Raw genomic sequence first — 23,326 nt, 5'->3', positions numbered from 1 at the left:
CAAGTCAAAATTCCAAGAATTTTATTTATTGCAGACCTATTATGTACTAAAAATACCACTGGGTACATAGTTCTCAATCCCTATGTTAATTTTAAAACTGTTACGTTAACATTCTTATCGACCAGAAAACTTCCTAAATCAAAACTGAAAAACTTTAGGAAGATGATCAAAAAGGACATCAATTGAGCAAAAGCAAAAAGGTAAATCAAGGTACTCACTAATCTTGATAAACATCAGTGTAAACACACATTTTCTCAATTAAAATATACCACTACTTATTTTGCCACTAGGATGGACCTGTATCAGAAAACTGTTTTCTTCTTACCTGTTGTGCATCTGTGTCTGACTGGAAAGTGATATACCAGTTGCTATTGTGTGCAAATTCACAGCTTATCACTTTGGGGCAGTTTTCACTTTTGAACAAAGCTTTCACTTCCTAAAAAGAAAAAGAAAATTAGTTAACTCTAAAAAATACATCAATAAATGGCATTTTTTGCTTGTTTATTTACTAGTAATGTTAAGCATATCTTCATGTTTTTGGTCCTTTCTATCACTTCACTTGTTAACTTTTGCCCATTTTTCTACTGAGGATAGGCTGTGTTCCAAAACAAATAGAGTTAATAGGAGATATATTTGAGTCTGGTCTCAAACTCCTGGATGCAAGCGATCCTTCCACCTGAGCACCCCAAAGTGGTGAGATTATAGGCACGAGCCACTCCATTTGGCCAGGAGATGTATTTTGTACATGATTTTGGGATGATTTATTTTACGATCAGCAAAGCATAAGTATTTCACTTCCACTGGCAAGCTAAATGCTCCTTATAGTGAAATCTCCCCTGTCCTTTTCCTTTCTGGCCTGCCACAGGACAAGTGATATCCTTCATTAACATTTTCTAGGCAATAAAAATTTTCATGCATTCTCATTTAATCCAGATGCTTTGCTTACAACATACATGTGAGTTAATGTGCAAATATATCTTCTTTTTTCCATAATTAGTATAAATGTAAACAGAAACTCTGACAGCTACATGGATTCAGAAAAAGGGTGACTATAAAACTTAAAATGGTAAAACTGTTAATGGATTGAAAGAAGATTAAAAAAAAAAAGTTAAGTGAACATTAAGTATACTTAAGAAGTAACAGGCCAGGCGCGATGGCTCAGGCCTGTCATCCCAGCAATTTGGGAGGCCGAGGCGGGCAGATCACAAGGTCAGGAGATCGAGACCATCCTGGCTAACACGGTGAAACCCCATCTCCACTAAAAATACAAAAAATTAGCCAGGCGTGGTGGCGGGCGCCTGTAGTCCCAGCTACTCGGGAGGCTGAGGCAGGAGAATGGTGTGAACCCGGGAGGCAGAGCTTGCAGTGAGCCAAGATCACGCCACTGCACTCCAGCCTGGGCGACAGAGCTAGACTCCGTCTATATTTACAAAAAAAAAAAAAAAAAAAGTAACAGAAGGAAAGAAAATATCTACTGAAATAGCAAAGGTCAAATGCAGCCCGAGAGCTCAGTGGCTCACTTCTGTAATCTCAGCACTTTGGGAGACTGAGGAGAATTGCTTGAGTTCAGGACGAGCCTAGACAACATAGCCAGACACTGTCTTTACCAAAAAAAAAGTAAAAATTGGCTGCGCATGGTGGCTGGCTCCTGTAGTCACAGCTACTTGGGAGGCTGAGGTAGGAGGATTGCTTGAGCCAAGGAGTTTGAGGCTGCAATGAACTATGATCGTATCACTTGTACTACACCCTTAGTGACACGGCAAGACCCTGTCACAGAAAACCATTGATTGAGGAAAAACTTCTTTTTTAACATGAAAAAAAAATTTAAAAGCAAAAAACAAAAAACTTGAAAACCCAACAAAACATTTGGTGCCTTGTTTTACTGTTTTTCATGTGTATGAACTCCTTATGTATTCAGAATATGAATTATAATAACTGTAAAAAAGATAATGAAATAGGACACAATGGCTCACGGCTGTAATGCCAACACTTTGGGAGGCCAAGGTGCACAGACTGCTTGAGCCCAGGGCCTTGAGAACAGCCTGGGTAACATGGCAAAACCCTATCTCTACAAAAAAGTACAAAAATTAGCCAGGAATGGTGGCATGCGCCAGTAGTCCCAACCACTCAGGAGGCTGAGGTGAGAGGATCGCTTGAGCCCATGAGGTCAAGGCTACAGTAAGCTGTGACTGTGCCACTGCACTTCACCCTGGGTGACAGACTGAAACCCTGTCTCAAAAAATAAAATAAAATAAAATTCTATTCTAAATAGCTAATCAATTACAACGTCAGTTACTAACTAATCCTCATCTTCTTTAATATATATCACCTTATCATGGCAACTTAATATGAAGCTCTGTGACACAGTGATTATGAAACATGGACTTTAGAATCAGAGAGATTATGTTCAAACCCAAACTCCTGTCATTTAAGAGCCCTTATGTCCTTGAGCAAACTATGCAACCAGCCTAACTATCAGTTACTTCATCAGTAAAACAGATAATAAAACCTTTGGCTTTAAATAACTGCAAAGTAATAACTGGCAGAATCTAACTGTCAAATTGATTACAATGTTTCATTCAAATATTATTTTATTCTGGTATGTGTACCATACCATCTTTATGACTGCAACTTTGCTTTATATAATATTTTGCTGAACAATAGGGTTAGTCCTGCCGCCTTAATCCCCCCCCTTTTTTTTTTGAGACAGAGTCTCGTTCTGTAGCCCAGGCTGGAGTGCAGTGGCGCGATCTCAGCTCACTACAAGCTCCCAGGTTCACACCATTCTCCAGCCTCGGCCTCCCAAGTAGCTGGGACTATAGGGGCCCACCACCACGCCCAGCTAATTTTTTGATTTTTAGTAGAGACGGGGTTTCACCATGTTAGCCAGGATGGTCTCTATCTCCCAACCTCGTGATCCACCCGCCTCAGCCTCCCAAAGTGCTGGGATTACAGGTGTGAGCCACTGCACCCAGCCTTGCCTCCTGAATCCTTAATCAAAATCTAGTTATTCATTCTTACAGATGAATTCTCAAGTTCCCAAAATAGCCTATTTATATATTAGTTGCCACTGAATCAATCTAGTAAATTCAGAATGTTTCACTGCAACACTTTGTCTACCCTTCTAAGAAAACAGAATTATATCTTTTCCTTCCCCTATACCATACTAGTACTTCAGAATTAATGAAACAAATTAATATTTAACCTTTTCACAGTAACTGATGAAGGCACTGGCTTACGCTTTGCTTGTGTACCTCTTTCAATTTCTTTTCTTTGCCACGGAAAGCAGAAGAACCTCTTTCAATTTAAACAGAGAACATTTAGCGTTAACAATTATTAATAATTTACCTCTATTGGTGTTGTTTCAGGAATCTCTCTAAGAATTACAATACAACGCTTATGACTTGGTCTCACTTTCTCACCCTTCTCATCAACTTGCACCATGGGAGAAGCTGAAATTTAAAAGAAAGGGTATCATTCAAAAGTGACAAATAATGATATTATTAATGCCATTAAAAAACTATTCATTTTAATTTCCAGCTGAGTAAATTTGCAGAGGCTGGGTTAATATCTTAAAGAAACTAAGTTGTAGAATCAAAGATTATAGGTATGACAATTTTTTTGGAGATTTATATGTAAAGTCCACTGTCAAATGTTATTCACTGAAAAAAATATTCAGAGTACTTACTCTAACTTTGGCACTGCCTTCAGGGAGCATAAAACATATATCTAGTAAGGCAAATTTCTTGTATATAATAACCAAATTCTTCATTGAGGAGATAACAAATGAATGTTAACAGAAATTAGTGTACTTTCATTGGCAAAACACTATGCTGAGGAATGTAATGAAATCTGATATGTGAAGAAATTCTTCCTAAGATTAAAGTTCAAGAAGCCCTTAAACCAAGAACTATACTCAAATTATAAGCTATCCAGGATGTCAACTTACTTAATCTTGCATACTACTACAGAGTCCCAAAAGCCATCTTTTAAATGCTGATTAGGAGGAAATATTATACTAAATATAGTAGCAAATAGCCAAAACTTTTATTTCTAGTCCCTTCATGGAGTTAATATACCAGATCTCCATAAGCAGGCAAATAGACAGAATAAAACAAGCAGTTAAGGGTGATAGCATGCCAAGTTCCAACCTAAACAGGTGGGAGATTCTGCCTCTCTTTGCCAACTTTTAATGTAGACAAGACTGGGTCATTTTAAGAAACGATGTACCTACAAACCAATCAGAGATTCCATAAATGTTTGTAATCCTCTGGAAATGGAAATCTATTCCAATGTAAGTCTATTATCAGACTTGCTATATTTAACTTCTAAACATTTTCAGAAACACATCTCTCATAAAAGTGAAGATCTGCTTTATTCAGTGAAATAGTTAACAAAACCCACTCTTAAGAGGTTACCAAATACTGAACCAAGAAATACATACAAGACATAAAATCCAGCAAAAAAAAAATTTTTTTTTTGAGACGGAGTCTCGCTCTGTTGCCCCCAGTGGCGCGATCTCGGCTCACTGCAAGCTCCGCTTCCCAGGTTCAGGCCATTCTCCCGCCTCAGCCTCCGGAGTAGCTGGGACTACAGGAGACTGCCACCACGCCCGGCTAATTTCTTTTTTTTGTATTTTTAGTAGAGGCGGGGTTTCACAGTGTTAGCCAGGATGGTCTCGATCTCCTGACTTGGTGATCCGTCCGCCTCGGCCTCCCAAAGTGCTGGGATTACAGGCTTGAGCCACCGCGCACGACCAAAAATTCTTAAAGCTTCAATCAAGAAATAAAAATTCGGCCGGGTGCGGTGGCTCATGCCTGTAATCCCAGCACTTTGGGAGGCCAAGGCGGGCGGATCACGAGGTCAGGAGATCGAGACCATCCTGGCTAACACGGTGAAATCCCGTCTCTACTAAAAATACAAAAAATTAGCCGGGCATGGTGGCAAGCGCCTGTAATCCCAGCCACTGGGAGGCTGAGACAGGAGAATGGCATGAACCCAGGAGCCGGAGCTTGCAGTGAGCCCAAATCGCACCACTGCACTCCTGCCTGGGCAACAGGGCGAGACTCCATCTCAAAAAAAAAAAAAAAAAAAAAAAGAAATAAAAATTCATTACCAAATTTCAGAGCAGTATTTGTCAAACTGCCCATAGCAACTCATTAGTAGGTTGTAAAATTAGAAACAAGTTTGTTACAAATATTTCAGTCGGGTGGAGGTACATGGTGTGTACTGAACTGTGATGAAAAATGTACTTATTTGGGTTCAAAAACTTGAAAGAGATGTTTTAAAGGTTGTGTGATAATGACACATATTTATCTAACACTCCAGAAAAATGAGACTTAATTGCTTATACTTCTTAAGTGGGCATGATGATAAACAACCAAGGTGCAGAATTGTTACAGAAGCTGTATATAGGCTGGGCGTGGTGGCTCACACCTGTAATCCCAACATTTTGGGAGGCTGAGCGGGATATACATGTACACACACACACACACGCATACACACACACACACACACCCCCACACACACACCCCAGTCAGTAAAAATAAAGGTAAAACTGAGGTGGGTGGTGGCTTATAGACACACCAGTCAGTAAAAACAAAGATAAGGCTTGAGAGGCCAAGGTGGGAGGACTGACTCAGCCAATGAACTTAAGACCAGCCTGGGGAACATACCAAGACCCCACCTCTATAAAAAAAATTTAAAGATTAGCCGGATGTGGTGGTGTGTGCCTGGGGTCCCAGTAACTTGGAGGGCTAAGAGGTAGAAGGATGGCTTGAGCCCGGGAGTTTGAAGTTGCAGTGAGCTGCGATTTGCACCACCACACTCCCGCTTGAGTGACAGAGTGAGACCCTGTCCTTCACCACTACCCCTGAAAACAAAAAACAAAGAGAGATAATTTGGAACAAAACAACAAAATAAGGTGGTGGTGGGGGCAGTAAAATATAATTATCTATATGATCAGAAGTCAAAATAACATTTAACGTTTAAAATTAAAACAAAAAAGCTAAAAGGTATTTTTACATACATCTTAACACTTCAAGAATTAGATCAGGGTCTGTAGTCAACTTTTTTATTTCTTCCATGTTGGCAACTGTCCAAATTGGGATGAACTGATCACTATCCATTTGAGATATCAAGTAAAGATCCTTTGACAAATTTTCTCTGAAAAGAACAAACAAAATAGTCCTATAAAACAAGCAATTATTAAAAAGCACCTAACGAGAAGAGGTATCTTACTCCTTTTCTCTACTTTTTAAATGCATGGAAATAAGATTATTTTATCAGAAATAACACTAAACTTTTCAATGAACTCTAAAAAGTTGTTAAAAGTGTTCAATTCAAAACATATTAGTGTAATATATATACACATTAGGCCGGGCGCGGTGGCTCAAGCCTGTAATCCCAGCACTTTGGGAGGCCGAGGCGGGTGGATCACGAGGTCAGGAGATCGAGACCATCCTGGCTAACATGGTGAAACCCCGTCTCTACTAAAAATACAAAAAAAAAACTAGCCGGGCGTGGTGGCGGGCGCCTGTAGTCCCAGCTACTCGGAGGCTGAGGCGGGAGAATGGCGTGAACCCGGGAGGTGGAGCTTGCAGTGAGCCGAGATCGCGCCACCGCACTCCAGCCTGGGCGACAGAGCGAGACTCCGTCTCAAAAAAAAAAAAAAAAAAAAAAATATATATATATATATATACACATTAGTTAATATAACTTTTACAGTATCTCAATTCCCAAACACATCCAGCACAATATTGGACAATTATACTGATATATAAAGAGGTTTAATATTACAAGTAGCATTTTAACAAAACATTACATACAGCAGAGTTCCATCTTATAAATACTTCAGTGATATTAGAATATGCATGATAAAAACTGTAGCTGAACTGTGAATTGACTCAAGAAGGATTTTCTTTTTTCTTTTTTTTTTTTTTTCTGAGACAGAGTCTCACTCTGTCGCCCAGGCTGGAATGCGGTGGCGATATCTGCTCACTGCAAGCTCCACCTCCCGGGTTCATGCCATTCTCCTGCCTCAGCCTCCCGAGTAGCTGGGACTAAAGGCGCCCGTCATCTTGCCCGGTTAATTTTTTGTATTTTTAGTAGAGACAGGGTTCCATTGTGTTAGCCAGGATGGTCTTGATCTCCTGACCTCGTGATCCGTCTGCCTCAGCCTCCCAAAGTGCTGGGATTACAGGCGTGAGCCACCGCGCCCGGCCGGATTTTCCATTTCTTAATGTGTGCATTTTGTTGTTGTTGTTGTTGTTGAGGGGGAGTTTTGTTCTTGTTGCCCAGGCTGGAGTGCAATGGCGCGATCTCGGCACGCTGCAACCTCTGCCACCTGGGGTCAAGCAATTTTCCCGCCTCAGCCTCGCAAATAGCTGGGATTACAAGCATAAATCACCACGCCCGGCTAATTTTTTGTATTTAGGAGAGATTGTGTTTCCCATGTTGGCCAGGCTGGTCTCAAACTCCTAACCTCAGGTGATCCACCCGCCTCGGCCTCCCAAAGTGCTTGGATTACAGGCGTGAGCCACTGCACCCTGGCCAAAATATATATTTTAAATTATGCAAGTCAAACACGCTTATATAAATGCACACCTTGGCTGGGCACAGTGGCTCGTGCCTGTAATCCTAGCACTTTGGGATGCCGAGGCAGGTGGATGATTAGAGGTCAAGAGCTCAAGACCAACCTGGCCAACATAGTGAAACTCCGTCTCCACTAAAAATACAAAAAATTAGCTGCGCTTGGTGGTGGGTGCTACTCGGAGGGCTGGGGCAGGAGAATCACTTGAACCTGGGAGGCAGAGGTTGCAGTGAGCCGAGAGCGCACCATTGCACTTCAGTCAGGTCAACAAGAGTGAAACTCCATCTCAAAACATAAACAAAATGAAAAAGATGCAAACACTTACATCTTACACATAAAATCTTGTTTAATAAACTTAGGTAAAATCAAATTCACACTTTGCTATTCACATCAAATATTCTTTGAAGCAGTCTGACTATAAATAGCTGGAAGTTTTTGCTTATAAGCCCTCTTCTCAAAAAGTACTGTACTGATCACCCTATTTAAAACTGCAACCACCCCAGCATTCCTGATTCCTCTCCTTGCATTCAATTTTCTTCCCACAGCACTTATCTCCTAACATACTTCTGAGTTGCTTATTTATTATGTTTGTTTTGTGCTCTTGCAGTCAGAATATAGGTTCTGACTGCAAGAACCTATAAGCAAAGGATCTTTTGTTGTTCAATCAATAATGTATTTCAACTGCCTAGTGCCTGGCAAGGAGCAGGCTCAAAGGCGCTTACATTCAAATTCTATTAAAATAAAGGCCAGGGGCGGGGGCTCACACCTGTAAACCCAACACTTTGGGAGGCCAAGGTGGGTGGATCACCTGATATCAGTTTGAGACTAGCCTGGCCAACATGATAAAACCCCATCTCTATTAAAAATACAAAACGTAGCCAGGTACGGTGGTGCGTGTCTGTATTCCCAGCTATTTGGGAGGCTGAGGCAGAAAAATCGCCCCGGGAGGTAGAGGTTGCAGTGAGCCAAGATCGTGCCACTGCACTCCAGCCTGGGCGACAGAGTGAGACTCCATCTCCAAAAAAACAAAAAAATTCCTTAAGAATCTGAAAATAAGACAACCATAAACATGATCTTTGCAAAACTAAAAAGCTGTAGCCTAAATGAACTCTGAAATTTAGCGAGTCTATTCTTAAACAATGACTCAAAATTCTTAAAGAAACTGTACCTTGTCAGAAGTAAATGGATATAACATCTACGATTTGATTATTCATGAGTAATACCTGATATGTATTAACAGCAATTGTGCTGAGCCACAAATGTCAATTACCCAGCTGGCTGGAACTATATCACAGTCCTGAGTAGGAATGTGATGGATCATGACAAGTAGGAGCTCCCACTGCAAAAGTTAGTCCCACTGCAAAAGCTACCACTTTTTAAAACATTTTTAGTTAAAAAAGCTGGGATAAACCACAAAAAAAAAAAAAGATCATGTTTTTGGAGATCTGGGAAAGTTGTAGAAGCTTCAAGCACAAAATGACTAAAATGCCCCAAAGAAGATCTTTCCTTCCTGAGAGCATTTGCAGATCTTGACTCAGATTCTACTGGACGATAGAGAAACCAGCAGATCTCTAGGCAGTTGTGTATAAGTATGTGGTATGTGTAATGGGCATAGAACTAGAATTATGAACGGAAATTATGGGAGCCACCAATACAGCTGATTTTCCCCATAAGATGGTTCCTGAGTTTTAAGGAGGAAGATGGGAGATTGGAAGTCAGGCTGAAAAGACAGTAAAATCTACGTGGTCTCGTGAGTAAGTCTGAGTGCAAGCAAAAATGCTGAAAACGCAGGTCGCCCCCATAAGACATTGCCAGATTTTCTTTTTTTTTTTTTGAGACGAAGTCTTGCTCTTGTCCCCCAGTCTGGAGTGCAATGGCGTGATCTTGGCTCACTGCAACCTCCACCTCCTGGGTTCAAGCGATTCTCCTGCCTCAGCCTCCTGAGTAGCTGGGATTATAGGTGCGTACCAACATGCCCAGCTAATTTTTTGTATTTTAAGTAGAGATGGAGTTTCATCTTGTTGGCCAGGCTGATCCTGAACTCCTGACCTCTGGTGATCCGCCCGCCGTGGCCTCCCAAAGTGCTGGGATTACAGGCGTGCGCCACCGTGCCCAGCCAAGACACTGCCAGATTTTCAAGCACTATGGGGTAGGAAGCTAAAGAGCTAAATCTCAAACCTCTGCATTACAGATCTAAATCTCCTTGGTTTTGTAAGATTAGGGTGACACAAAACTGCCAAGCTCTGAATCAAAAGCCTGAAAGGGCCATGTAGAAGGAATAGAGCTAAATCAAAGGTGAACTGAGTCTAATTAAAATTGTTGCTCAGCCCCGACCTAGCTCAATTTCTGATTGGATTGAAGCAATCAACATTTCACACTCTGCCTAACAGAAGAAAAGCTCAAACTCTGTCTAGAGTTGTATTACCTGCATCTTCCATGGTTCTGTTGTATGTAATGTACAGCATAAAATCAACATTTACAAGACATGCAAAAAGGCAGTAAATTATGACAGATAATTCAAGAGTAGAAACCCAGACAATAGAAACAGACCCATAAATGATCTAGTTAGTAGGTAAAATTCACCCAGGCTGAAGTGCAGTGGTGCAATCTCAGCTTACTGCAAACTCCACCTCCTGGGTTCAAGCAATTCTCCTGCCTCAGCCTCCAGTAGCTGGGACTACAGGGGCAAGCTACCACACTCCGCTAATTTTTGTATTTTCAGTAGAGACGGGGTTTTGCCATACTGGCCAGGCTGGTCTTGAACTCCTGACCTCAGGTGATCCACTTACTTTGGCCTCCCAAAGTGCAGGCTAAAGTAAATATTACGTGAATGTTTTTGTTTCTTTGTTTTTGAAGTGGAGTCTCATTCTTGTTGCCCAGGCTGGAGAGCCCAGGAATAATTTCAGCTCACTGTAACCTCCACCTCCCAGGTTCAAGCAATTCTCCTGCTGCCGCCTCTCAAGTAGTTGGGATTACAGGCACCCACCACCACACCCGGCTAATTTTTAATTTTTATTAGAGACAGGGTTTCACCATGTTGGCCAGGCTGGTCTCGAACCCCTGACCTCGTGATCCACGCACCTTGGCCTCCCAAAGTGCTGGGATTACAGGCATGAGCCACTGCGCCCAGCCCATAATTCTTATCTGTAAATAAGACTTCTCGAAATGTTTGCCTGAAAGGATTCCTTATTTAATAGAAGACACTGGCAATATAAATTATGTATCCAACTCCTTACTATTTTGCCAAAAATGATTCTATGATTAACGTTGTAAGAATCAACTATTAAAACAAGCATTAAGAAATAATTCTTTTTGTCAATTCCAAAATTGAGTATGTTCACAGAAAAAACATCCAATGGAAACCTCATTATCTTTATATTAAGAATAGATCCTTTGCATATCAGATTGGAGACGACACTTTTTTTTTTTTTTTTTTTTTGTCCTTGAGATGGAGTTTCGCTCTTATTGTCCAGGCTGGAGTGCAATGGTGCGATCTCGGCTCACTGCAACTTTCGCCTCTGGGGTCAGGTGATTCTCCTGCCTCAGCATCCTGAGTAGCTGGGATTACAGGCATGTGCCACCATGTCCGGCTAATTTTTGCATTTTTAGTAGAGACAGGGTTTCTCCATGTTGGTAAGGCAGGTCTCTAACTCCCGGCTTCAGGTGATCCAGCCACCGAAGTCTCCCAAAGTGCTGGGAGTACAGGAGTGAGCCATGGTGCCCGGCCCTACACTTTTAAATCTAGATAAAGGGCTGAGCGTGGTGCCACACGCCTGTAATCCCAACACTTTGGGAGGCAGAGGAGGGCGGGTCACATGAAGTTGCAAGTTTGAGACCAGCCTGGCCAAGATGGTGAAACCTCGTCTCTACTAAAAATACAAATATTAGCTGGGCATGGTGGCCACACGTCCGTAATCCCAGCTACTCTGGAGGCTGACGCACGAGAATCTCTTGAACCTGGGAGGTGGAGGCTGCAGTGAGCTAAGATCACACCACTGCACTCCAGTCTAGCGACAGCATGAGACTCTGTCTCAAGAAAATAAAAAATAAAAAAAACTAGTTAAATAATCATCACCATCCTCGTACTCTATTTCACACATATTTTACATCTACTAATCAAATTCAGTAAAGGGGAAATAGCAATACCGTGAAAAACAGAATTCTAATTGTTTCTTCAGACATTCTTTTAGGTCTTCTGTAGAAATTGCTGAATTGCTTTCTCCTGATGGTAGAAAAGGAGGGAAAAAAAGTTAATAGCATGTTAGCAGACGTGATAAATCTGACATACTGTTGTACTCAGAAGCCACAAAGTATCTACAATCAAAATTCACCACAAAGCTATTGTTTGAGAGAACCAGGGTCTCCCTTTGTTGCCCAGGCTAGAGTACAGTGGTGCGATCACAGCTTAGTACAGCCTCAACCTCCTGGGCTCAAATGATCCTCCCACTATAGCTTCTTGAGTAGCTAGGACCACAAACTTGTGCCACGATACCCAGCTAATTTTTTATTTTTATTTTTTTGTAGAGACAGGCTCTCATTATGTTGCCCGGACTGTTCTCAAACTCCTGGGCTCAAGCAATCCTCCTACCTTGGCCACAGGCGTAAGCCACTGTGGCTGGCCCAAACTGTATTTTTTATTATTTTTATAACTTGGATAGTTCAAAGTCTAACTAATTTCTCTCAACTTAGATATTCTTTCATCAGATACATTTCATATTAGTTTAAGAGTTATTTTTATCAAAAAATTAACAAAGCACAATACTAAAAGCACTTAAAGGCCGGGCATGGTGGCTCACGCCTGTAATCCCAGCACTTTGGGAGGCCAAGGAAGGTGGATTACTTGAGGTCAGGGATTGAGACCGGCCTGGCCAATGTGGTGGAACCCCATCTTTACTAAAAATACAAAATTAGCCGGGTGTGGTGGTGCGTGCCTGCAATCCCAGTGAGCCGAGATCACGCCACTGCACTCCGGCCTGGGCAACAGAGCGAGACTCCCTCTCAGTAACAATAAAAAACACCACCACCACGGCTGGGCGCGGTGGCTGACGCCTGTAATCCCAGCACTTTGGGAGGCCAAGGTGGGTGGATCACGAGGTCAGGAGATCGAGACCATCCTGGCTAACATGGTGAAACCCTGTCTCTACTAAAAAAAAAAAAAAATACAAAAAATCAGCCGGGCATGGCGGTGCGCGTTTGTAGTCCCAGCTACTCAGGAGGCTGAGGCAGAAGAATGGCGTGAACCCGGGAGGCAGAGCTTGCAGTGAGCCGAGATCGCCCCACCGTACTCCAGCCTAGGTGACAGAGCGCGACTCCGTCTCAAAAAACAACAACAACAGGCCGGGCGCGGTGGCTCAAGCCTGTAATCCCAGCACTTTGGGAGGCCGAGATGGGCGGATCACGAGGTCAGGAGATCGAGACCATCCTGGCGAACACAGTGAAACCCCGTCTCTACTAAGAAATACAAAAAATAGCCGGGCGAGATGGCGGGCGCCTGTAGTCCCAGCTACTCGGGAGGCTGAGGCCGGAGAATGGCGTGAACCCGGGAGGCGGAGCTTGCAGTGAGCTGAGATCCGGCCACTGCACTCCAGCCTGGGCTACAGAGCGAGACTCCGTCTCCAACCAAAAAAAAAAAAAAAAAAAAAAAAAAAAACAACAACAACAACAAAAACACCAACTGCCTGCCGTATCACTTTAACTCTATGTTCAAAGTCGGCAGTTGTTTCTATATAGATATGTAAAAATTATTTTCAGACACAGTTTCACTCTGTCACCCAGGCTGGAGTACAGTGGCATGATCTTGGGATTACAGGTGCATGCCACCACGCCCAGCTAATTTTTTTTTTTCCAGTATAAGACAGTGTTTCACCATGTTGACCAGGCTAGTTTCGAACCCCCGACCTCAAGAGATCTGCCCGCCTCGGCCTCCTAAAGTGCTGGGATTACAGGTGTGAGCCACCCTGCCTTTTTTCCTATTATCTTTAATTTCACACTTTCCTTTAATAGAACCCTCATAAACAATCTTTTAACATTACAAATGTCATGTTATCTGAAAACAATGTAACAATCAACTAACATTTCATTAACATAACCTTCTTTTCAAATAAGAAAATAATGCCAAAGGTTTATCAGAACAAGGATAAAGAGACCATGGGTGGGGGGGGGTGTCCTGTACTGAATTCCCACTTTAACAATAAAACCATAAACTTTACCGGAAACATCATATATTTGGTAACTCAGATCTTCTGGTCCTAAAATCATCCCATCAGTTGATTCTTCAATGCCTGTAGTATTTCTTGTGGTTTCACAAGACGAAGAATACATTACTTCATATTCTTTACATGTATCTTCTGAGAGCTCTGCATTACCTGTATTAAAGAGAGACACTGAAAGTAAATGGGAATTATTTAAATTCTATTTTCAGGAACCCTGGTCAGTATGTCACCTATAAAAAGATTTTAAGGTATTCTACCAGTTCGGAGTATGTCCACATGGTTTTAAGCAAGAGTTATCATTCCAAGGGAGAAAGTTTTGACAATTACGGATAAACTAAAATGATTAACAATTGCTAAAACGTATATAGCATTATTTATGTATCAGACTACTCCAATTCACTTTATTCATTTAATTATCAGAAAATCCTGTGCTGTAATTAAGATTGCTTCTGTTTTACAGATGGAGGAAAAAAGCATAGAGAAATTAAGTTATTCGCCCAAGGTTGAACAGTGAGTAAATAGCAGAGTCAATGATGGTAGATAAAAACTAATTTATAAATATCATTATTATAGACGGGTTGCATGCTGGACCCAAAGACACAGCTGCTACTTGAAATCAATGGCAATCTATTCATGTTGGGTATAAATGAGAATTATACACAAACCACATGTTAAACATAAATCCTGGATGCAGTATGTTTAAAGGAAAAACAAATTGATAAATATACTTAATCAAATAAACAAAGGATATATCCTGGCCAGGAATGGTGGCCCACACCTGTAATCCCAGCACTTTGGGAGGCCGAGGTGGGTGGATCACTTGAGGTCAGGAGTTCGAGACCAGCCTGGCCAACATGGAGAAACTCCATCTCTACTAAAAATACAAAAGTTCAGCCGGGCACGGTGGCTCACGCCTTTAATCCCAGCACTTTGGGAGGCCGAGGTAGGCGGATCACCTGAGGTCAGGAGTTCGAGACCGGCCTGGACAACATGGTAAAACTCCGCCTCTACTAAAAATACAAAAATTAGCCGGGTGTGGTAACCAGATGTGGGATTACAGGCATGAGACAAAGCCGGGCGCCTGTAATCCCAGCTACTCAGGAGGCTGAGGCAGGAGAATTGCTTGAACCTGGGGAGGCGGAGGTTGCAGTGAGCAAAGATCGTGCCACTGTACTCCAGCCTGGGTGACAGAGTGAGACTCTGTCTCAAAAAAAAAAAGGCGGGGGGATGTATCTCAAGTTCAGTAAACTTGCTTGGCCGTACATTTAACCAAACTGTGATTTTTATGACCAAATATTTAAGACTTACCCTCAGGATGAGCACCTGATGTAGCTGCTGTTTCATGCCAAGAGCTTTCAGTTCCATGAGTTACTGGGGTGGCATCAGTATTTCCAGGAGCAATTTCTTGCCATACTTTGGCATTAGGATTTAAACCAGTTCCTTTAGATGTTACCTGCTAAATAATTGAAAGATCTATTTGTAAATTTTTAAAATCAGAGCATGAAAATTACAGATTTAGATAAAATCGCTTTTCCATTACTTAAAAGCGGGAGAGAAACCCAATAATTACATTTAACAAATAATAAATAATACTAAAGTTTGTGATCAACTTGAAAATTTGAAATATCTATATAAAATTTAGCTTCCTATATAATAAAAAATAGGTATCTCTAAATATTAAAACAGAAATACTGCCCAGGTGCAATGGCTCACACCTGTAATCCCAGCACTTTGGGAGGCTGAGGCAGGAGAATCACATGAGCCCAGGAAGTTCGAGGCTACAGTGAGCTGTAAACACACCATCACACTCCAGCCTAGGTGACAGAGGAGACCCTGTCTCAGAAAAATAAATAAAAGAGAAATATTGCTTTACCCCAACCTACTTGCAAATGTCACAAAATTTAAATATTTACATAACTTTTGAGACACTTGTGTATTTTTGCATCTACAGCAAATTTCTTAGTTATCTAATTTTCCAGATTATATATATTTATAATATTATAAAATATAAATATTTTATTGCCATCTAAGCTGTGACAGAGACTTTAGAGTCTGAACAATTCTATAACTAGAAATTTTATCGCGAGTTAAAAGCAGTGATATGCTTTATATTGGAATTTTTTTTCAATCTGTCCTGCAAGTGTATGTTCTTAATGTCCACAGCATGACTATTTTAAATAGTGCCATTTAAGGTACTCTCTTGAGGCAGGGCACGATGGCTCATTCCTATAATCCCAGCACTTTGGGAGGCCAAGGCAGGCGGATCGCTTGAGCGCATGAGTTCGAGACCAGCCAGGGCAACAAACACGGAGAAATGCTATCTCTACAAAAAATACAAAATTAGCCGGGCGTGTTGGTGGGCACCTGCAGTCCCAGCTACTCGGGATGCTGAGGTGGGAGAATGGCTTGAGCCTGGGAGAAAGGTTGCAATGAGCTGAGTAGCTGAGTTTGTACCACTGCACTTCAGCCTGGGTGACAGAGTGAGACTCCGTCTCAAAAAAGAAAACACACACACACACACTCACTCACTCACACATACACACCAAACATAATGCCCTGTTCCATGCCTAGGTTCATTCATATCTTGAGAGCAGGGTCTGCGCCTTGAAATGGTGGTAGTAGTGAGAAGTATTTTATCACTTACACGCTTTAGAATTTCCAAGTGTAGGATAACAAGCGTATACCTTTCAGTCATTTTTATTATTGTTTCAAAATTCTCTACAGAAAATACATCTGTTTTGTACCCACAGGAGAGTAGTACTCTCCCACTGCTCTGCCTTTGGTAGCCACTGATTTGAAGCTGAGTTGACTGGTGAATGTGATGTGGGCATTTACGTATCGCATAATTTGTGTGTTGGGGAGGGGGATAATCTATTTTAACGAAACTTGCTATTCATGTGTATGCCCTAACAAATAAACATTATAGCATAATAAAAGGTACAACTAAGCACTGTGGACTGGAGGTGGGATGCCTAGCCAGCAGCAAGCCCACCCTCATGTGCCATCTGAGGACCTGCAGAAAGGACAGTGGGAAGGAGACAGCAGCCTCAGCCCAGAGATCTCCCTATCCTCCTCCCTCAGGGGAGGGGGATCCTGACATTTGATCCTGACATTCAACCCTTCATGTCCTCCATGGTCAGGAAGATGGTTGGGTACAGTGGGTGGAGGTGAGGAGAAGGAGGTACAGAAGGGGACGCAATATGCGAGTAGAGAGATTCTAGAGAAGGGCAAACGAGGGTGGGTAACAATGGAATTTAACAGAAGAAAGAAGCCTCTATTTGTAACCCTGGAATCTGGCAGGGGAAGGAAGAGGAAATGGGCAAGGGAAGGTGGTAAAGAGAAGCTGAGGAGAAGGCAACTCACTTATTTCTCCCTGCCTCTGCTGAACAGTTCCACTCCTTTATGTTAATCCCATTCTGAGACAGGCCCAGAGAGGTTCCAGTGACAAACTAGTTTGTGTCCCGAGGCACAAATGGTCTAGGAAGTAAATTGCAGAGCTGGCAGGCAAAGCTAGGGTCCACCTCAGTAAGACTCAGCTCCTGGCTCCTAGAGAGCTTTGGCACTGATGCCGTAGGTGACAATAAGAGAGATGATGAAGATGCCAAAGCCCAACTCTAAGGGTGATAAACTCAAGCTTTTTGGGTACAACATAATTTCTGACTGATAGCAGAATAGAACTCTGAGTAGCTTGTGATAGCCAAGCTCTCCTGCCATGTCAACAGTATTTGACATTAAGCATTTTTCAATAGGAGAAAACGTATGTATTTACACACTTATTCTCTCCCTCTCTTTCCTCCATTCTGAGAATACCAGATACACGCCTACCCAAGAAGACGGCAAATGTTAAAGGTACAGCTCTCAGAAACAAACGATCAAACATTAAATCCCAATAAATACAAGGAGTACAACATTCATTTACTTATTTGAAAAGGATACAGTGAAAGGGCCATATACCTATTAGAAATACCCCTTACTCAAAGAGTTGCTATGTAGAGTAGTTATGTGACAAGATCATCATTTCAAGGTAGCTTTTTTTTTTTTTGAGACAGTGTCTCGCTCCGTTGCCCAGGCTGGAGTGCAGTGGTGCAATCTTGGCTCACTGCAACCTCCCTGTCCTGGGTTCAAGCTATTCTCCTGCCTCAGCCTCCTGAGTAGCTGGGATTACAAGGGCCCGGCACCACGCTGGGCAAATTTTTGTGTTTTTAGTAGAGACAAGGTTTCACCATGTTAGTCAAGTTGGCCTCAAACCCCTGACCTCAGGTGATCCACCGTCCTCGGCCTCCCAAAGTGCTGGGATTACAGGCGGGAGCCACCGCACCCAGCCTCAAGGTAGTTTAATAATCTTCATCTAAACACACAATGATTGAGATGCTGGAGTCACTCCTGAATCCAAAAACAGCTCTAATATGAACTTTTTATTATTGTGTGATCTTGGCAAAATTTCTTAACTCTTCTGAGCCTCAATTTTGTTAACTGTAAATTGAAGTAAAACAATTTTTTTTTTTTTTTGAGAGACGGAGTCTCGCTCTGTCGCCCAGCTGGAGCGCAGTGGCCGGATCTCAGCTCATTGCAAGCTCCGCCTCCCTGGTCTACGCCATTCTCCTGCCTCAGCCTCCCGAGTAGCTGGGACTACAGGCGCCCGCCACCTCGCCCGGCTAGTTTTTTGTATTTTTTTAGTAGAGACGGGGTTTCACCGTGTTAGCCAGGCTGGTCTCAATCTCCTGACGTCATGATCCACCCGTCTCAGCCTCCCAAAGTGCTGGGATTACAGGCTTGAGCCACCGCGCCCGGCCCGAGGTAAAACATTTTTATTTTTACTATTTTTATAGACAGGGTCTACTCTGTCATCCAGGCTGGAGTACAGTGGTGTGCTCATAGCTCAGTGTAGCCTCAAACTCCGGGGTTCAAATGATGCTCTTGCCTCAACCTCCTAAGTAGCTAGGACTACAGGCCTGGAACACCATGCCCCACTAATTAAAAAAAAATTTTGGCAAAATTGGGTTTTCATTATGTTGCCCAGGCTAGTCTCAAACTCCTGGCCTCAATAGATCCTCTCAAACTCAGCCTCCCAAATCACTGGGATTACAGGCATGAGACACTACAGTGGGTCAAGAAGTCCTTATTTTAAAAATTACATGGCTGAGTGCAGTGGCTCATGCCTGTAATTCCAGAACTTTGGGAGGCCAAGGCAGGTGGATCACCTGAGGTCAGGAGTTCGAGATGAGCCTGACCAACATGGTAAAACCCTGTCTCTGCTAAACAATACAAAAATTAGCTGGGTGTGGTGGCGGGCACCTGTAATCCCAGCTACTACTCAGGAGGCTGAGGCAGGAGAATCGCTTGAACCGAGGAGCTGAAGGTTGCAGTAAGCCAAAATCACGTCATTGCACCCCAGCCTGGGTGACAAGAGCAAGACTCCGTCTTAAAAAACAAAAAAAAATTACAGGCCAGGCACACACTGGCTCACACCTGTTAACTCTAGCACTTTGGGAGGCTGAGGCAGGCGGATCATGAGGTCAGGAGATCGATATCAGCCTGGCCAATATGGCAAAAATCCCATCTCTACCAAAAATACAAACATTAGCCAGGCGTGGTGGTGTGCACCTGTAATCTCAGCTACTCTGGAGGCTGAGGCAGGAGCATCGCCTGAACCTTGTAGGCGGAGGTTGTGGTGAGCCGAGATTATGCCACTGCACTCCAGCCTGGGTGACAGAGCAAGACTCCGTCTCAAAAAAGAAAACACTGCATATACTTTTTTATAAAGCATGTCAGTTTTGAATGGAAGGCAATTCTGCTGTCTCACCCTCAAAAGTATACTACACAAACACCGATGCATTCTATCAAAATCACTGCATAAGTGAAGTTAAATGTAAACTATGATGTCATAGAAAATTAGCTTTGAAGAAACATAAAATTACAAAAGATGACTACAGCATGCTATAAAACTGAAACCTAAAAAACCTAAAAAGACTAAGAAAATAAAAATTTTTTAAAAGTATAAATGCATGGACATAAATAGGAAAAATAAAGTACTATTTATATTTACTAGTTTGGCAAAGCCCCTAAGAATAATTTCCCAGCCGGGTGCCATGGCTCACGCCTGTAATCCCAACACTTTGGGAGGCTGAGGCGGGCGGATGACCTGATGTCAGGAGTTCAAGACCAGCCTGGCCAACATGACGAAACCCCATCACTACTAAACACATAAAAAAATTAGCCAAGCATGGTGGCGGGATTCCTCCTCGGGAGACTGAGGCGAGAGAATCGCTTGAACCCAGGAGTCAGAGGTTGCAGTGAGCCAAGACTGCCCCATGGCACTCCAGCCTGGGCAACAGAGGGGGACTCCATCTCAAAAAAAAAAAAATAATAATGATGATAATATAATAATTTCCCAACTGGCACAGAGTTGGCGAAAATCCTTTTATGGAGACTATATAAAATGATTCAACTCATATTTCTACATATATTAGCATTATTTTTGAATGCTAAGAAATGCAAATAACCCTGTTTAAACAGATGAGGAATACAGGAAACGATATACTAACTAAGTATTACACAGCAATCCAAAATTATAAAGATATCACATTAAAGCATTTTATAAATCGGATGGGATACTAATATCACAAAGAAAAAACTGCTGTTTATTCAGCTATCACACACCAAATATTTTAAGATGTATCCCAATTTTCAAAGTTAAAATGTGCAAAAATATGCATCTTAGGGTTGATTACGTATGGAAATGTACAAAAACTGGAAAATGCTTTTACACACAAGAGTGGAAAAAACAGCTGTAACTGCCATAACAAAAGCAAAAGTGTTAAAACAATTCTGTGGGCTAGGCACTGTACAGAATGCTTTTTATGTGTCATCTCCCCTACTTTTTAAAACAATGTAGGCCGGCTGCGGTGGCTCAAGCCTGTAATCCTAGCACTTTGGGAGGCCAAGGCAGGCAGATCACTTGAGGTCAGGAGTGTGAGACCAACCTGTCCAACATGATGAAACCTTGTCTCTACCAAAAACAAAAAAATTAGCCAGTCGTGGTGGCGGGTGCCTGTAGTCCCAGCTACTCAGGAGGCTGAGGCAGGAGAATCACTTGAACCCGGGCGGCGGAGGTTGCAGTAAGCGGTGGTCACGCCACTGCACTCCAACCTGGGTGACAAAACAAGACTCCGTCTCAAAAACAAAACAAAACAACCAATGTAAGTATTAGTATCTCTCTTTTATAGATTATCCCATTATGAGAGGTACGGAGTAATAACAAACCCAATTAAAGACATAGAAAGATGAAATATGAAGGAAGGATTCAAACCCAAGGCAGCCTGACTCCAGAAACAAAGGATTAACCACAGAATGATTACAATTGCAAGAAGTACCTAAGCATGTGGTTATAGGCTGGAAGAAAACATGATCTGCCACAGTAACTAGACCAGATTGGTTTTCTCCCCACTTACAAAACATTCTTTTTTTTTTTTTTTTTGTGACGGAGTCTTGCTCTGTTGCCCAGGCTGGAGTGCAGCGGCAAGATCTTGGCTCACTGCAATCTCAAGCGATTCTCCTGCCTCAGCCTTCCGAGAAACTGGGATTATAGGTGTGTGCCACCACGCCCAGCTAATTTTTGTATTTTTAGTAGAGACGGGATGTCACCATATTGTCAAGGCTGGTCTCGAACTCCTGACTTCTTGATCCTACTGCCCCAGCCTCCCGAAGTGCTGGGATTACAGGTGTGAGCCACCGCACCCAGCCTAAAACATTCTATTAAAATGCTGCTTTGAGTCATAAAAAAATACAAAATTTAAGATTATTGCTTCTATTACTGATTTTTTTCAAAACAAAGCATATTAAAGTACATTAAAAGCAGGCTGGGTACAGTGGCTCACGCCTGTAATCAAAGTACTTTGAGAGGCCAAGGCGGGCGGATCATGAGGTCAGGAGTTCGAGACCAGCTTGGCCAACATACAGTGAAACCCCGTCTCTGCTAAAAAAATACAAAAATTAGCTGGACGTGGTGGCGTGCACCTGTAGTCCCAATCACTTGGGAAGCTGAGGCAGTAGAATCGCTTGAACCTGGGAGGTGGAGGTTGCAGTGAGCCGAGATCACACCACTGCACTCCAGCCTGGGTGACAGAGAGAGACTCCATCTCTCCAAAAAAAAAAAAAAAAAAAGCAAAGATTATTCTGTACCTTCAAATATATTAAATACATACTATTATTTTAGTTTTATACCAGTCAACATTTACTTAAATTTACATGAATGCTGACCATTTTCTTTGTTCATTATTCTTTCTTGCATCTCGGAGTTTTCTTTGAAATAATTTACCACCTACCCAAAGGATATCATTCAGAACTTCTTAGTAAATTCTCTCAAGTTGTGCTTTCTCTGAAAATACATTTTTAACCATCCTTGCCATACACAGAATTCTCAATAGGCATATAACCCCTTTCAGGCACCTAAAAGACATCCTGTACTTTCTGGTTTATACGATGGCTAACAAGCAATCGGCCATCAGGTTAACTGCCATTCTTAATCTCTCTCTACTCTGATTTATTAATGAGGCTTTACAATCATTAAAAGTCTAAGTGCGAAATTGTTTTTTATTTGATATAACTGGGATCCGCAGAACTCCTGAAATATTTCATCAATTCTGTAAAATTCTCAGCCATTCTCTCCTAAAATATTCACTCTTCACCAACTGCTCTATTATTTCCTTCTGAAACTCCAATAAAATATATGCTACCTTGTCATCATGTTCCATGTATCAAGTTCTTTCCTATTTTCCATTTTGTTGTCTCTCTAGTTGCATTCTGAACAATTTCTTACGATCTTTCTTCCAGTTCGCCAATTTTCCCAAGTTTCTAACTTGCTGTTCAACTTGTGAAGTTTCTAAGCTCCCTTTTTATATTTTTCATTTCTTAAAGTTCCTTTTAGCTCTTTCCTCAAATCTATCTGATCAACTTTTTTGTTTCTGGCCCATCTTTTTTCTTCTTTTAAGCATATCAAACATTTTAATTGTGTAGTCTACACTTGATGATAATTCCAATATTTGTAATTTTGAGGGCTTAATTTTGTGACTTGTTTTTTCTGCTAAATCATGATCCTAATGACTTACATGCTTCATAATTTTACACTGTAAGGCCATTTTTCTTAGAACTTTGTAATAATTTTATCAAATATTACGTTTACATGGGCTTTTTTTAGACAGGGTCTCACTCTGTTGCCCAGGCTGGAGCACAGCGGCATGATCACAGCTCACTGCAGTCTCAAACTCCTGGGCTCAAGCAATCATCCCACCTCAGCCTGGTGACCAGCTAGGACTACAGGTTTGAGCCACCACGTGGATACGTTGTTTTTGTTTTTGTTGAGATGGGGTGTGGCTATGTTGTCTAGCCAGTCTTGAACTCCTGGTCTCAAAGGATCATCTCACCTTGGCCTCCGGAAGTGCTGGGATTATAGGTATGACCCACCACAACAGGCCTAAACTGGCTCTTAAGGAGATGATTTTACTTCTGCTAGACGTCTGCTAGG

The 23,326-nt window shown here is 42.0% G+C and overlaps 1 protein-coding gene across 26 annotated transcripts in view; it reads right to left on the bottom strand.

Annotated features, from left to right (window-relative positions):
* LARP4 (La ribonucleoprotein domain family member 4) overlaps nucleotides 1-23,326 on the bottom strand; it is an 84,355-nt gene that overhangs the window by 40,757 nt on the left and 20,272 nt on the right. For 17 of the 26 annotated variants that reach the window (XM_025401769.1, XM_025401774.1, XM_025401783.1 and 14 more), the window contains 6 exons: nucleotides 15,112-15,259; nucleotides 13,801-13,956; nucleotides 11,738-11,813; nucleotides 6,029-6,165; nucleotides 3,349-3,452; nucleotides 326-436 (listed from right to left, as the gene is read on the bottom strand). In XM_025401769.1, the coding sequence (XP_025257554.1) occupies nucleotides 326-436; nucleotides 3,349-3,452; nucleotides 6,029-6,165; nucleotides 11,738-11,813; nucleotides 13,801-13,956; nucleotides 15,112-15,259 (732 nt within the window). Of the gene's footprint in view, nucleotides 1-325; nucleotides 437-3,348; nucleotides 3,453-6,028; nucleotides 6,166-11,737; nucleotides 11,814-13,800; nucleotides 13,975-15,111; nucleotides 15,260-23,326 lie in introns of all 26 variants that reach the window. The other 9 variants (XM_025401773.1, XM_025401767.1, XM_025401781.1 and 6 more) reach the window with 4 other exon arrangements.

This window comes from Theropithecus gelada, chromosome 11 (genome assembly GCF_003255815.1).
Source record: "Theropithecus gelada isolate Dixy chromosome 11, Tgel_1.0, whole genome shotgun sequence".
Lineage (NCBI taxonomy): Eukaryota > Metazoa > Chordata > Mammalia > Primates > Cercopithecidae > Theropithecus > Theropithecus gelada.
The sequence above is the reverse complement of the archived record's forward strand: the minus strand, read 5'-3'. Positions and strand labels throughout refer to the sequence as shown.